Source organism: Saccostrea cucullata, unplaced genomic scaffold (assembly GCF_032062105.1).
Source record: "Saccostrea cucullata isolate Sc308-1 unplaced genomic scaffold, CSIRO_AGI_Scuc_v1 ctg932, whole genome shotgun sequence".
NCBI classification, from domain to species: domain Eukaryota; kingdom Metazoa; phylum Mollusca; class Bivalvia; order Ostreida; family Ostreidae; genus Saccostrea; species Saccostrea cuccullata.
This window is the reverse complement of record NW_026920955.1, coordinates 89,841-106,874: the sequence shown is the minus strand read 5'-3', so window position 1 is coordinate 106,874 and position 17,034 is coordinate 89,841. Positions and strand designations below refer to the sequence as shown.

Below are 17,034 nucleotides of genomic sequence, written 5' to 3'. Positions count from 1 at the left end.
CTCGATCTTATATATATATATATATATATATATATATATATATATATATATATATATATATATATATATATATATATATATATATATATATATATATATATATATATATATATATATATAAACAAAACAATAGGAGGATGACGAAGAAGCGATAAGGTACTGATAAATCTGAATGTGTGTTATGTCACGTTTTATATTACGAACGTACATAACCACCCATGAATAATACACTAAAATCAATCTAGATGTATGTCCTTATACATGTGTATCGGGAGATTCTTCGTGAGGAATTTACGCTCTGTTAAATTTAAATCCCTCAAATTGATGTCTTTCGATTTCGGGGATATCAGTTTCTAACCGGGTCGCTATCTGTTAGTGAAAAAAAGTAGAAAGGAAATAAACTTCCTTCTTTTGACAGCGGAATTTAAAAGTTTTTTTCCATGTAGAATTAGCATCAGATTACGACAAAAAAAAAAGCTGAGCATACTTAGTGTCTCAGACATCCCGGAAGATGAATGGATTTCACTGGGTATAAATGTCAGTAGTCAGGATTATAAAAATTAAGGTAAGGGAATTTTAAATCATTTGATTGCGATTCTTTATTATCAAAAGCCATGCATTTATTATAATTGAATTTACATTTTAGAGGGAATTTATCTTAACTCTCTCTCTCTCTCTCTCTCTCTCTCTCTCTCTCTCTCTCTCTCTCTCTCTCTCTCCCTCTGCATAATAAAATTTATAATTGCAGCCTTCTGTCTTTAACAAAATTTAATAAGCATGTCGTTTCACCTTGAAATTGTTGAGGAAAAATGGAGATCAACTGGAATGTGACTTAGTTTTACTGCACAGCAGTGAACGTTTAGGGATCAACCGCTTAAACAAACTGTTATCTCATAAATTATTTAAAGTCTGTGTGTTCAAGTAAAATGATGCTACCTCTACAAAGGTTTGATTTCTTGTAAACTTAAAATAGGTCTAGTTCAGGTAAAAATAGAGAAAGGGTTTTAATTGGGACACAGCCGTCAAAGATTTTGCTATTTCAGGTGATTTTTATAGGATACAGCTATATAATTATTAATTAACAGCTTTAATTTTCTTTTGAAAAGTACTTATTAGAAAAAATAAAGGACACGTCCTCTGCTTCTATTGGTTTGTAAGCAATTAGAGAAAATCATGTAGTTTAACTATTTTACACAATACATGTTTGTCGCACAATAAACCGAATGACATACACGTAAGTTCAATATTTTTTACTGTCAATAGAATATTTATATTTTATTCGATTTTACATGTATAGTCATAATAAAATTTAAAGAATATTCAAAGCTTTTAAGGAGAAGCTGTCTGTATTCTAAATGTATATAATTACATGGTATTTTTCTCAGCCTTTTCTTTTAGTTAAGTTCTGTCTTTATTATTTTTCAGACATCGAACCTTAACAATAATTATATATTTAGTATAAACAATGATTTTCTTTTAAATTTTGCTTTCAGTCAATGTAATTATCATCATCTTCAATATTTAGCCAGTCATACGTAGGTCATAATCCTTATAAATTCTAATCGTTCTAATGATTCAGAATCTCATTTCTATATACTATACAAAACAACATATCCTGTAAAGGAGATTATACTCGTACAAATCACCATATGTATTTATTAATTACTTAAGATACGGAAGGTGTTATATGACATTCTGTTGAGGTTACTACTGCATATATGATTTCATTGTGACCTTTTTCCTGTTGATTTATGCACACATCAGAATTTTTACGTCATGTAAGGGGGAAAGGGGTATAGTTCTGAGAGGTGATGGTTAAAATTGTGTAGTATATATGGTTGTGTAGAGGTAGAAGACAATATGGTAATTAAAACTTTGCCAGTGCATTTAATCTGAAAAGTGTATATGGGTGCGTTTCTGAGGAGGGGTACTGAGTGTGATTCGGAGTTACTGTAGATACTTTGTGTTATTATTATACTATAGGTTAAACATTTAATTCCTCCAATGCAATTTAGATAAAATGATTTAAATCTCCCAATGCTATTTATATACATGTTTTAAAATTTATATAAAGTGAACCATGCTAAAAGACTTATTTGTATTTATTTCTAAATTTTATTTTTCTGTTCTTACAGAGCAGAACGAGAACAACAGTTATCTTACTACGATGGGTGGACTCCCTGAAACATTACAGCTGATACTTTTAGGTAAATCTTCACTCTCATTCCCTTGCATGAAAACAATTAGCGGGTTTAACCAATAAAAATAAACATCACTAAAATAAAATATAAACAATATGACATCTCTACCATTCAGTAAACAGAAAAGAGAGAGAATGTTAAATGAATGGTGAACTGAGTCGCAGAATTAATTCTGTAATTACATCAACTTCCCCCACTTTTCAGTGATCATTCAGTAAAATGAAAAGCAAAGATCCATCGTGTACATTCTTAAATATTTAAGCAGTAAAATGTACTCTATTAATTTATTTCATTTTGGCCATTTTAAATGTTCATTCGTGTTGTTTCAGTAACATTCATTCCATCCTCCTGTTTATTATTAACAACTTCGGAAGATCAAAGCTCTTTTACTTCCACTGCAGAGTATGAGTCATCTTCTTTCGAATTCACGTCATCAGTTAAAAGTGATTTAATTGCTTCATCAACCAATATACCAATAACAGAGGTATCTACAATTGACAAAGACCAAACTAGCTCAGAGACAAATGCTATTACTGCATTACAAACATCAAAAACTGTTACAAAAGAACCAATTACAACCCAAGAAAAAACAACAGAAAAAATCATAGTGAGCACAAACATTGATATGAAGAACAACACAGCAAATCTGGAAGTTACATCAATGTCAAGTACATCTTTAATTTCGGACACATCATCAAGTACATTGCCAACTTCGACAGCAGCATCAACAACACAAGCTAGGACAACAACATCAGTAACCAGTGTACCGACAACAATGTCAACAGCATCAGCTACCACTGTACATGTACCGACAGTAATGTCAACATCAGCTACCAATGTACCGACAGTAATGTCAACAACATCTGAAAGTATCTCTACGCATAGATTGTCAAATGTGACGTCAGCAGAAACTACAGCTTTGACCTCAACGAAATCAATTTCCAAATCATCCTCGCCAACCATAACATCAAGTGAATCAATGTCAAGTAAGATATCAACAGAATCGACAAGTATGAAACTGACACAGTCCTCATCAGTTGTGACTACAGAATCATCAACAACTTTAAAAACATCAGAATCACATACAACTACAATATTAACAAAAGCATCAACAAAACATTCAACACTTCCAACATCCACACCACTATCAACCTCAAAAGAGGAGGCAACAGCTATGACGACCAACAGTTTTATTAATGAAATTGATAGCCTTAATTCGAATATTTCAGGTGAGGGTTGAATTATTATATGTCCCCAATATGTATTTTAATCGCTAATAAATTACAAATTTCCAAATGCAATATGCATCATGTAAATAACAAGAGGCCCACGGGCTTATATGTCACTTGAGGATCATGTAACAACTTTTGACAATTGAATTTATTTAATGTTTCAAACCAGAGGCCATGGAATTCATAATTTTGAAAGAGGCAGTATTGCTTATCATAATTATACACTTACCATGATTACTCTATTTACTTGATACAGAAGTAGATCAGAGTAACAAAGAGAAAATGCACTTCCACTTTATAACCAGTTATGCACCTCACTCCAAAGGAACCACTAACCTTGGGGCCATTTATTTCAAAATTTTGGAAATTTCATCATAAATTTATTTCATTATAAATCATGTAAATGGTTGATTAATGCTAAAAAGAAGATTTCAAAGCATCAATTTATTTTCAGTCTAAGTAACCCCCTACCCCTGACCCGGGGGGCATAAAATTCACCGTATTGCTAGATGCACCTTTTTTCATCATAGATATATATAAACTTATATAATTGGCATAATTTAATACCTTGGAGCAAAGGAAAAGATTTTTAAAGAATTCATGTATTTTCACTATATGATCAAAAGAGCCCCCGCCACTACCTAATGCAAATGGCAGAACCCCTGATACAGGGGACATAAAAAAACCCACAAATTTGGTTGAGGTGCAATTCTTCCTCATCATAAATATGTACTTTGTTTATTTAATACCCAAAAGCAGAGAAGCAGATTTAGCCTTAACACCAGAACCCCAGACCCTGGGTCCACAAAATTCAAAATTTTGAAAGAGGCACTCTTGGTCATCATACCAATTAATGTACTTAGTTAGTTTTTTTAATACTCCGGAAAAGGGAAGATTTTCGAAGAATTAATGCATTTTTACTACATGTATGTAATCAATAGACCCGCCAACACCAGAACTGAACCCCTGACCCTGGGGCCTTAAAATTAACAATTTTGAAAGAGGCACTCTTGCTCATTATAACAATGTACATGTACTTAGTTAGTTTATTTAATACACAGGAACAGAGAAGAAGATTTTCAAAGAATTAATGCATTTTTACTATATAACCAATAGAGCCCCAATCTAACATCAGAACCCCTGCCCCCGGGGCCAGGAATTTCACAATTTTGAAAGAGACACTCTTGCTCATCATAACAATGTACGTTGTTAGTTTATTCAATACCCAGGAGCAGAAAAGAAAAATTTCAAAGAATTAATGCATTTTCAGTATATAATCAATAGAGCCCCGCCCTAACACCAGAATCCTTGCTCCTGGGGCCATAAAATTCACAAATCTGAGAGAGGCACTCTTGCTCATCATAACTATGTGCTTAGTTAGTTTATTTGATACCCAGGAGCAGAGAGGAAGATTTTCAAAGAATTTATGCATTTTCACTATATGATCAATAGAGTCCCACCCTAGCACAAAAACCCCTGACTGAACCCCCGGGGCCATGAATTTCACAATTTTGGTTGAGGACTCAATGTTGATTACAATCATACCAACAGTTTGATTGCTTGATGTCCAGGAGTAAAGAAGAAGATTTTTTTAAAGATTGCATTAATTTTAGTGGTTTTGGCCCCACCCTTAAGGCCCCAGGGGGGCAGGGACAATGGAATTCACAATTTTTGTTTCCCTTCACCCATAAATGCTGTATGCCAAAATTGGTTGAAATTGGTTCGGTGGTTTCAGAGAAGAAGCTGAAAATGTTCAAATGTTTAAAACACACGACACACGACGCACGACGCACGACGACGGACGAAAACGGATAGCAATAGGTCACCTGAGTTTATTCAGGTGACCTAAAAATGAGAAAAAATATTTCTATCACTGGTAATGTTAATGAGTTGCATTTGTGACTATAGAAATTTCTCAGAATATTTTTAATTGCTGTTTCAATACCAGAACTGAATGACAGAATCACAACACTGAGAGTAGCAGTTGCTGTGTTGAGTGTGCTTTTAGCAATGGTTGTGGTCGGCTGTATTCTTTATTTCGTAAGACAAAGGTCGGTAGATCTTTCGATGAATAATATTATAGATATTAAAAAAAAGTTTTTAATTTTCCTGATTTATTCAATAAGATAAATTTTAAAAAAGTACAGTAATTGTTTTCTTATTTCAATTATATTAGATTTGTGAACAAGACTTTATTTTTTTAAAAATTGCGCCAATAAATATATATATATGCTATAGTGAAATATCATATCAAATATACAAGTATTTATTAGTTAACTAAGAGGATATTGCACTGTTAGTTTAATATGTAAAATGTTTTTAGAATTCCATTTACCTGGAATTTTTTATTTGCTCATTTAAGAATGCGACCTGTAAAATCTCCATTTGAAGAAATGCATGGTGATAAAGTTGATGTTGAACGATCGAAAGATGAGGTGGTGAGTTGGCATCTTAATGGGAATTATAAAAAGTTTAACTGTTTAAATCATAGTTATTAATTAATTTCTAATACATAATTTTTATTACTGAATGAGATAAGGTCAGAAAAAAATGTGTAGAATTTGAAATATTTAATTAAAAAAAAACATCAAGGGTACGTATAATATTCAGTATTTTATAATTTGTAACAGAGCATAGTTTATTAAGAAATTGGCAACATTAAACTTTAACATAATTTTTTTTTTATGGATTTATAGACTAGAAGGCCATACTTCAACATTGCACACAATCCTTACAGAGCCAGCACGGCCTCTCTGGGAGGTGAGGACACCCCCGCTTCCTTCTCTGCAACTTTCAAACCTCAAGGACACACAGAAGCGGGACTCAATGCTTCATCACAAGGGATAGTCATGGAAGAAATACTCCTCAATGATGGCAGTTTTGGCTCATCATTTACACATAATCAAGATATTGTTGCTAGGGATAATAATGTGGACGTATGATTCTTATGTGATCATTGATCAATGATCAAAACGGCAGCAGACTTTAAAAGGCTTTATCAAACAACTTAAAATGTGAAGGTTGTTTGCCATTGTGTCTTTTTCGTTATTCATGAACACATTTATGTAGATCATATGTCCCATGCATGTTGATCTAAAGTGTGGATCATTTGTTCTGTGTGCGAAGAGTTTGGAGCTGATTTAAGTTACATGTATATGATTGTCGAATTTGCATGTATCATCGGTATTCATCGTCGAAAACTGTGATATTTTGATGTTGAGACTTTCGTTAATTAAATTTGTATTATATATTCAAATTATGAAATGATTATTATTTATTTCTTTAAGATTCGACCACCTGAATTATTATTAATACTATTTTTTCTGGTTTTTTGTACCGAGTTTTATGGCTTAAGCGGAAATTATTGGTTAACATGAAATACTTCTTTACAGTTCATGTTTAAAGTATCAAGTAAACTACTCTTAATGGGTCCATGTCATAAATCGTTTGGTGTAGTCATCCCTGTTACAAAATTGATGCTTCCCATCCAATTCAACACTAAATCCTTTTTGAAAAGATAGCCCCGCCAGTTTGTATAACTACTCAACCATCTTCAGCACTCCTGTTGGTGGAGCAACTATGTTACAAATCAGATCCTTGAGATTATCAAAATCTTGATGTACATGTAGTACTGCGTGTGAAATTAGATAATGACAACGATAATTGAAGAGCTATCCTTTTATCTCCTTATGTTATTTCGCTTCCTTTTTTTGAGCAAATTTATATATAGCTAAATATCACAGCCTTTACAGAAAAAGTCATTTTCACTTAAGTGTGATGATGTTTTACTCAAAATTTCTGCTTTATTTTTAATGCAAATTTAGTAAGAAAAATAATCAACTTGTTAAAAGAGCTCAATAGCTTTTATCTAAAACTTAATTTAATTTTTTGCATTACATTCTTTTTCTTCAATACTTGGTTCGATACACACATATTACATGTGCTTTAATTATTATTTTTTCACTTTCTCCATGCATTCAATAAAAAGAAGACATAGATGTCTATGTATACAATTAAATCTTTTTGGTTTAAAATCAGAGGGAGTGGGTTATGATAAAAATTTGAAATATGACTGAGTCTAACACAGTACATGTATCATTAGATTAGATTTTCTCACCAAAGCAAGCTATTGATGAGGAAGGATGAAATCACTTAAGATTTTGAACAAGCAAGAGAAAAAAGATGCTAAGATCTCAAATCAAACGGATACATTATTTCTGAATTTCCTATTTCTTTACCTAAAAAGTAAATTTGAAAGTAAAATTCTCGAATAAATATTAAAGTTTCTTTTTTATTGACTCCTGTCTCAGTCCCTAGGCTTATCCTCGTAAACCTGTTTTTAAAAATAAAAAGAAAAATGATCTAGAAGGAAGGATTTCTATTTTCAGCTTGTTTAGTCATTGAAAATAGACATCCTCCCTTGGACAAAAACACACTTATGAAACACGCACTCTTATATGTAAAACCGTAAAAGAAAACTTAATGACATAACAAAGCAATATAAGTAAGCTATAGTGCATGATTAACACCAAACATTTTCACACATTTAAGGAAATAAATAATATCACTTGCTCTTAAAAAATAAAACTGCTGAAAGCCGGGGTTTTAATATATATATAAAGAACAAATCCCAAATCACTTCCTTTTCAACAACTCACAAAGGGAACCGATGTACACAGGTGTAAAGGATACGAGGAGTCCCTAATGTAGTAAGTGTAATGTATGTATGTACACCCATCAGGAAGAAGAGAGACCAGGACATGAGGAAATAATTCAGCAGGTTGTAGGACAGTGGTAAGTAGATCTCTTTCTACTCAGTACTTCATCTTCTGAATTTAAATATTTGCTTCAGAGACGATGCTTCAGTTAATTTGTTATAAAAAGACATGTTTATGTAGAAGTGAAAGTTAGTTCAGAATTACAAACATTTTTAAACATATATATTTTCTTTTAATTTGCTATTTTTAATATATTTCTTCTAGAAAATATAATTCCCATTACTTATTCAAATGTTCATTGTATCATCATGTAGTACACTTCTTGACTCTTACATTGCCAAGGATTATGCTAAACAATAAGTTTCTTAATTTTTATTCAACCTCATGTTGTACAGAGCTGATGTTCTTTTATTCCTCCCATGCTCCTCATAATTTATAGAGTATAAATTGTGTAAATCGTCTTTTTTAAATATAAAAAAAAGAAATTTAGAGGTAAATTCCATCTTTTAAAAAACCCGAACTTTGTTTTTCGACGATGCCTGCATAATGTAGATATGTGCGTGTATTTCCTGCATTAAAATTGTTTATAGAACCAGAGACATCTTATATGTCTCTGATAGTACAGAGGGAAATCAGTCCTATAAAGAGGAAAGTTTCTTATATAACAGTATTCTTGGCTTTATTATTTCCTCGAAGCTGTTTTTTTTTATTATTATTACTATTATTATTAATATTATGTTATTTAAATTTTTTTTCAATCTATGAATATTTCCTTGAAATTGTAATGGTAACCTTGCAAAAACTTAATGGAAAATGTAATGACATTAATTTTTCTATCATCAACTCCTCTTACTTATATATGTAGTAATATGCCCATATCACCTGCATGTGAAGTTAATCATAATGTCTACCATTTGATGAGATACGTATATTAGGCCGGTATTTACACACTGAAGTGTCTATAGATTTTTGCGTTTGTCCAGAAAAAAAAACAATTGTGTAATAACATTATGAAATTTTGTGATACGTGATGATTATTATCATTTTGGAGTTGTAATCTACTCAGATTCACAGAACCACATACATGTTTATACCAAGTCGATATCGAAGGAGACATGTTCTTAGACAAGTTTCATCTCTGTCTTTCTAATGTAATTGATTTTTTTTTTAACTTCAGTTTTTTCTGTTATTTAACATTTTATTTTCTGATCATTAATTATAAAATTCGTGTACAGTATTTGAATTCTTCAGAAACGTTTTCCGTGAAGCAATATTTTTGATAACAAATATAGTAATTGAATACAACAGTAAGCTTTTTTATTTGCTGGAATAATTTCCTCGGAGACGTTTGATTTGTGTTGACGTTTCTCTGTTATTGGTATTCAGTATTAACTCCTATTATCTTTAAATGACTTATCGCAAGGCCTTTTTAATCATTCCTGAATTCCAAATTGCGGAAGAAAATATATAGCACATGTTAAAAACACCGAGAAATATTATAAATTTTGTAATAGATGAATGATTTGCACAAACCCAAACCTTAAGAATTTATCAAGTATAATAAAAGATAAATATCATCATAAATGGAAAGAGACTGTACAAAATAAAAAAAGGAAACCACTTTACAATACAGGGAAATAAAAAGAAACCATTTATGATTAGCAAGGTTTTTTAAATGATATTACGTATTTTTGCACTTTACATGCAATTATATCAAATTTATAAACAATTCCTTTAAGACATTATAAATGAGGAAGAAATTTTCATACAAAATGTTATATTTTTATATATACATGTATATGCAATTTTTTGCGTCATCAAATAAATCTTTTAACCTTGAGAAAAACACTGAAATGGTTTCTTTAATATACAGTCCATACATTAAGTATACATGTTTAATCTTAAAATATTTTTTTAACTTGATCCTTGAATGTGCTCATTTTAAACAGATTATATTATATTGTGTTTTTTTTTCACATAGGCTTTAGAGAGTGTAATAATGGCCGGATTCCTGATAACATACGTGAGCATGTCTTTGGTAAGTACATTAATGGCTTCGACATCTTCAGAGCCTACAACTGGTTTTACGATGAGTTCAGAGACAGATGAATCTTCTTACACTACATTGGAGACGTTAACAACAACTACAGGAGCAGAGTCTACTGAACCTGATTTAACAACATCCTCCACAAAAAGTCCTGTGTCAGAAGCCATCACAGACTTTTTATCTTCAATTAGCACAAAAACTATACCATCTACAATATCTGAAACAAGCAGTAACATAACTACAGTGACAAGCATCCAAACAACAAAGCCTGATGTTCCCTCTGAGAACCTCAGTACCAGTACAAAGCAGACAACTCCTCCTTCTATTCCTACTAAAGAATTAACAAGTCGTAGCTTGATATCAACAACGAAAAGAAATCCCCCAGCATCCACTTTTCAAGGTAATTTATGAACCTTTCTCTCTTTATCAATTTCATATATTTATCTTTATTAAGTACTCGTACATAGACCCTTTATACTAATACAATTCTCGAAGATGAAATCTAACATGAATGGCACAGTTTATCTTTACCTTCAGAAATCACAAGATCTGTATACATCATCAATTACATCCTTCATTCATTTTACATTGATTCATAGTTTGTAATTATATCTGCATGCGCATGCTCTTGGTCATTAGCAACTACTAGTACTTCATCATCAGCAAGTACATCTTCCTCACATGGCACTAAGATAGTAGTAACCACTAAAGTCCCAACAACCACTGTTCGTTCGTCAAAAGGTAAGTGTTTGTAGGGAAAAGTTCTAAAATTTAACAATAAAAGATTTTAGCCTATGGTTTGATAATTAAAGCATTCAATACATTTTGTAGATAGGGTAGGCATGTAAAGGAATAACTACCAGGAACCCCATTAATGCTTTAGTTAACTGTAAATTCTCTATGTTTCAGTAGATTCCACCACATCGAAATCCATGGAAGCATCGACAATTAATTCTTTAGAGGGACAAATAAACGAACTGAAATCCCAGATTACAGGTACCCACTACCTAGTAACGCCTGTGTGACATTTGTTGAATTGTTTAAAGAACAAATTATTTCATCGCGTCTAACTTGTCTTGTGTATAAGCAATGGATGTTTTGAAATACTTTCTACAAACAAGAACCTTATTACTAATGTTATATTTTTTTAAGATCTTGATCAAGAGAAAAGAACTCTTTTGATAGCTGTGATTGCTCTGGGATCCGCTCTATGCATCTTCTTGCTTCTTATAATAGTGCTTTGTATAAGAAAACGGTGAGTTATTTTCATATCTCTACATATATGCAAACAAATATATATCAGTTTCAATTTTCCTTGGGCATTGTAATAGATATAATTCAACGTATGATATTTTACAGCAGGAAAAGATTAAGAACTCCATATGAACAGTTTGAAATTGATGTTGTGGGCGGTCCATACATGGCAAGTCTCTATTTCGCATTGAATAATATAACTCAACTCTTTTTCTGAAGAAAGGGTCATTGATTCCCATCTATTCAGAAGGAGTAATAACAAATAAAGCAGATTGTATTGTGAAAGAGAAAATAGATATTTTTTAAGGTTTGAAATCTTTTTCAGACACGAGAGCCGGTAATAAAACAAGAGGACATTTTCAGGCCAAGCATTGCATCGTTAGGTGATGATCCAGCACAGGATAACTTAAGGCTGGAGACATTTTCCCGTGTAGAAGAAAACAAACAGCGTCTAAGTATGTTACAAATGATAAAAGACGGACTGGTCACCTCTGATCGCTATACTTCTAATCCGGAAGTACTTCCTGACGCTGCAGTAATCAAAAACGTGGATGAAGGAACTGTGAAAACAACAGAATCAACAAATGCTGGAGGACATCCCAATAGTGAAAATACCACGCCAAATAAAGATCCTGCCAATCCTGAGGAAAATCATATCGGTATAAGTACAGGAACAGTTGCACAGAAAGAAGACGCAGATGAAAAACTTGTTTTGAAATCAGTGGATAAAATGAAAGAATCCGAGGCATCTGTTGGACCTTTAATTGATTTAAGTGACGACAAGACAACAATGAACCCTAATGAACCTTTGATTCATACAAATGAAAACTTTCCCCCGCCTGCCCCTCCACCACCAACAACGACAACACCAATACCACCTCCAGCACCATCACCCCCGCCCCCACCACCAGCACCGCCAACAACACAGGCAATCACACCACCTCCCCCACCACCACCACCATCACCAACAACACAGGCAATCACACCACCTCCCCCACCACCACCTCCAGAAATGAATTAATCAGGGAGCACACATACAAGCTAAAGTAAAATTCAATGCAGTGAACGATACAAATATAAAACAAATGGCAATAGGATCCATAATGAAAGCAAGGATATTGTTGATAAAATAATGTCAGTTACATGAAAGGTTCCAAGGAAGCATGTGTGGAATAATGAACTGAATATAAAATATAACCTACAAACATTCATGTAATTTTGAATTATTTAGCCAATTATTTTGGTTCAAGTTTTCAAAATGCAAACAGTTATACCTTTCTTTGTTGCACGTTTCAGTCCTGTCATATTTTCACTTCCCGAAATTCAATATTCATTAATTCAAATTACATTAATTTGTATCTCTTTTAAACTAATTCTTTGCTGTTGTAACTAAAATCAAGCATTTGTTTTTTTACTCTTACTTTAGAGTTTTGAAAGAACAAGAGTTAAATCTCATTTTATCTGGGAAGAAATATGAAAGAAATTAATTCTTTCAAAATCTTCACAATAGCAAAAAAAGCTATGATTTTGGCATATGGATATGGAAGCATCCTCGGTTAGCGTACATTAATATTTTGTTATATAATTGTCTGTTAGAATAGGGTGGGGCAAAAATAGGAAACCAAAGTTTATCCCTTGCTGTACCCATATCCTATCCTTTAGGGACATATGGTCGCCCGCGTGGCGCACTGGTTAGAACGTCTGCTCTAGGGTCGTGTAGCAAGGAGTTGATCCTTACGTCGCGGGTTCGAATCCCATTGTGGGACGTGGAGACCGGTCTTTCGTCGGAGACCATATAAACCGAGGTCCCTTGTCGCAGTAGGTGCTGGTATGAAAAAAACACATTCATTGCTCAATGGCCTTAAGTGCTGAGTATAGGATAAAATTTGCAGCTCTCCACTGGCAAGTGTTGGTGCCCCTATATGAGTGAAAAATTCTCGAGAGGGGCGTTAAACAACATACAATCAATCGGGATATATGAATAAACAGAAATCTGCACTAGCACAGGATGCTTCCATTTTGCTATGACTTATATCACGGATTTGTTGTTCTTGAAAAAATTGAAAAAAGTCTTTTTTTTCTATTTTTTATATGTTCAACTTGGATCCCCATTCCCCTACCCGAGTGGGTCTGAGAATATTTCATATGACTAATTCAGTCTTTGTATTCCTTGAAAGCTCAAAAGAGCACTTCGGCTCAATTTCCTCCGAAGACCGACTTTTCATCCATCTGTTCGTAAAATCATCACGTTTTCGACTTTTTCTCCTGAACCACAGAACCCATACAACCAAAACTGTCACAAAACATCAATGTAAAAGATGATTGAGTGCAAACGTTCGAGGAGAGATAATAGAATTCAATTAAATACGGTGGCATTTTTTCAAACATCTTCTTATCAAAAATCACTGGGCCAGAAAAGTTGAAACATGCGCCACTTTTTATTAGGAAAGTTGATGTAGACATATTCTCAGGTACAGTAAAACCATGACCTTCGGGGATAGGATGGATCCACAATTAAAGGTCAAAGTTTTATCTAGAAAGAAATATGAAAAAAAATTCTTTCAAAATGTTCTTCTCAAGAACGGGAAAGCTATGATTTGGCCATATTCGAAGAAATTTGGCATATTCATACGGAAGCATCAACAAAATTGAATCTACGCATTGTAAGTTAGGGTTTCATATAAATTTCTTTCCTAATCCCCTAGTTCTCGAGAGGATTTTTGAAATTTTTCATAAATTTCATATCTCTTCTCGGAGGAGGGAGTGACACTTAATTTGAATAAACTCTCATACTGTTTAATATTATGATGCTTTGTGACAACATCTAAAATTAAACAAGTGGTTCAAAACTGGAATTAAGTCAAAAATATGAAAAGTTTGCAGACAATTGGTTGGATGGAAGAGAGACAGATGGACATCGAACATCAAATAAGCTGACAAACTTTTGTCTCAGGTGAGCTAAAAAAAATGCCGTTGCTTTTAAACTCCACGCTCAGTTATATGGACGCTTTATCAATTGACAATAGGTATTTTTTTTTTATAAGACGACTCGAATTATCGGTATTCTAGTGAACTCTTCTTATCTATGAATTATAAATTCCAGTATCAACAGCATTGATTTTTTAAACTCGTTATTTCTCAACTTTTAAACATCATGCATTGAGGTGGCGCAGTGGTTAGAGCTTCTGCTCTAGAGTCGCGTAGTAAGGAGTTAAGGACGCGGAGACCGGTCCTTCGGACGAGACCGTATAAACCGAGGTACCGTGTCGCAGTAGGTACTGGCACGAAAAAGATCCTTCCCTCCTCAATAGCCCTGAGTGACGAGTATAAGATAAAATTTGCAACTCTCCATCGGCAATTGGTGGCGTCTCCATGAGTGAAATCTCGAGAGGGACGTTAACCCCCTTCCCCGCAGTCACGCATTTTAACGCATATACCATTTCCTATTTCTAACGCAAAATCACGCATATACCGGCAATCACGCATTTTCGTTTAAAAAGTTCAATATACAATCAATCATGCATTGATATATTTCTGTTCAGTGCCTTAAATTCCCAAAATATTAAGAATTTCTAAACCTTCTATGATGTTCTTTACCTTTCTGCATTATTCACCTAATTGATGAAAATACAATACAATTAAGTTTTCAAGTTCTAGCTAGCTAATTATGACCTTGTGTTTAATCGTGTTTTCACGTAACTGTTGGGCTACATTTTTGTCATCCGCTTTCACGGACTCAAAATGGGGAGATATTAACTTGGGTTTGTCTTTCTGTCCGTCTGGCTCAGTATTTGTCTGTCTGTTACACTTCCATTCCCACGCGAAAAGCCTCTGAGCTTTTGAACTGAAATTTTACATAGCTTCCTCTGGCTTACAGAAGACCCCTATTGATTTTGAGGTCAAAAGGTCAAATTCATAAATACTGTGTTTTAATTAACACTTTCTTTACGATACCTCAAGAAGCCTTCGAAGTTTTGCAGTGCAAGAACAAGGGTGCCTTTGATTGGCATTCGGTAGGAATGAAAAGTGAAAATTTCATTGGTCTGTCATTTGAAATTTTAGCATTCTTTCGATATATCGGGTTTCTGTGAAAAGGGAAAGGGAAGTGTTTTCCTATATTGTAATTTTTGATTTGCCAAAAATGAACTTGACAGTTGACTAGATGAGTCATTTGGTACAAAATATTACATTTTAAAAAAGGTTTTTCTAAAAATATGCTATCTTCGGGTCATCTCTCCATGATTTTGAAACGGTTTTTTTTTTGTGTGTATTTTAAATCAAACTGAAAAAAACATTGGTAAATCTTTTTAAAAAGACCAAGAAAGATAAAGAATGAATATTTTCCCCTTAAAAATTCTAACAAATGTGTAAGTGTGGTGCTTCATTGTCGTTTTAAAAATCGATATGTTAAGTGGCGGTCATAGCTTAGCTAGAATGTGTTACACGTCCTATGCAATTTAGATAGAAATGTTTCTGGTACAAACAAATTCTTTATCAAAATAATTTTATCTAGCGATTTATTTTAGATTAGATAATGTACTTCAATTCGATTGGTTCTGTTGCAACGACTATTAATTTTAAGGTCAAGGAAAAAACGAATTTTTACTCATTGCAATACCGTATTTTATACGATACATAAAACATTCTCAACAATAAATGTACATTAAGACTAAGTAAAAATTTTGAAAAGACAATGTTGAAATCCCATCAATGCTGGTAGTGAGAAAAGCATATTTTCATAACATTGAAACAATTTATTGTTTTACATTGTAAATTTCATACAAAAAAGTATTACAGTACTAGGCATCTTTTAACATCTTGACATAATAATTCAGTATAATATTGTAACATTTATCCAATTCTTCTTAACATTTAGTAAACATAACAGATCATAACATCTTATATTCTCTCTTCCCATGAACATGATGAAATTCATTTAACAGCAAAGCACACATTTTCCAATATCAAATTTGATAATAAAAGTATTCAAAAGTTGGCATTTTTTTTTTAAATTTGGTTATAGCTTAAATGTGCCATTAACATTATTATTATTTGGCTGAAAAAAAAAATAGCTTTACACCATTGAACCAGTTTTGCTGATTGATATAATTTGTCTTTAAAGAAAGAGGGCATACAAGACGTAGACAACCCCCTGCTCTGAAATAAAATGTTTCTCAATTTTCAAAATTTACGAAAAAGTTATATTTTTCTGAAAACATGTTCTCAGTAATGTCATCTTCAAAATATTTTATTTTACTGAACGACTTATTATTTGACAATCTTTTATTCAAAGTTGACAGTTAAGCATATTTAGTGGAAAATAGGTTTACTAGAGCCATAAAAAATAAATTTTGAACATGAATGGGTCAAGTCTCCATTCTTTGTTAACGCTTAAATGATGGAAACATAAATTTGAAATCTATTTCATTTGTCCAAAAAATGGAATCTGAACCCGTTCATTTAAAACACACCGACAGACTTTGATAACACATCTACTTCATAGCATAATGGTTAACGCATTCGGTCTTGCGCCAAACCCTGTGTAATGGAGAGAGTTCGAATCATACTTGAAGCTTTTTCTT

At 32.8% G+C, this 17,034-nt stretch overlaps 2 protein-coding genes across 5 annotated transcripts; both read left to right on the top strand.

Moving 5' to 3' along the window:
* Positions 1 to 191: 191 nt before the first annotated feature.
* Positions 192 to 6,697, top strand: LOC134258836 (hepatitis A virus cellular receptor 1-like). Its single transcript, XM_062741424.1, has 6 exons — positions 192 to 565; positions 2,136 to 2,207; positions 2,531 to 3,430; positions 5,382 to 5,484; positions 5,796 to 5,871; positions 6,130 to 6,697. The coding sequence occupies exons 2-6, from the start codon at positions 2,168 to 2,170 to the stop codon at positions 6,373 to 6,375; spliced, it is 1,365 nt and encodes a 454-aa protein (XP_062597408.1). The 5' UTR covers positions 192 to 565; positions 2,136 to 2,167; the 3' UTR covers positions 6,376 to 6,697.
* A 1,256-nt stretch (positions 6,698 to 7,953) lies between these two features.
* LOC134258833 (uncharacterized) lies at positions 7,954 to 13,524 on the top strand. 4 transcript variants are annotated; one of them, XM_062741421.1, is made up of 6 exons: positions 7,954 to 8,227; positions 10,133 to 10,598; positions 11,108 to 11,194; positions 11,351 to 11,453; positions 11,558 to 11,621; positions 11,778 to 13,524. In XM_062741421.1, the coding sequence occupies exons 2-6, from the start codon at positions 10,151 to 10,153 to the stop codon at positions 12,471 to 12,473; spliced, it is 1,398 nt and encodes a 465-aa protein (XP_062597405.1). In that variant the 5' UTR covers positions 7,954 to 8,227; positions 10,133 to 10,150; the 3' UTR covers positions 12,474 to 13,524. The 4 variants fall into 4 exon arrangements, with proteins under 4 accessions (XP_062597405.1, XP_062597407.1, XP_062597406.1 ...); XM_062741423.1 differs by having other exon boundaries at positions 7,954 to 8,231; positions 11,111 to 11,194; XM_062741422.1 differs by having other exon boundaries at positions 7,954 to 8,231; positions 11,561 to 11,621.
* The last annotated feature ends 3,510 nt before the right edge of the window (positions 13,525 to 17,034 follow it).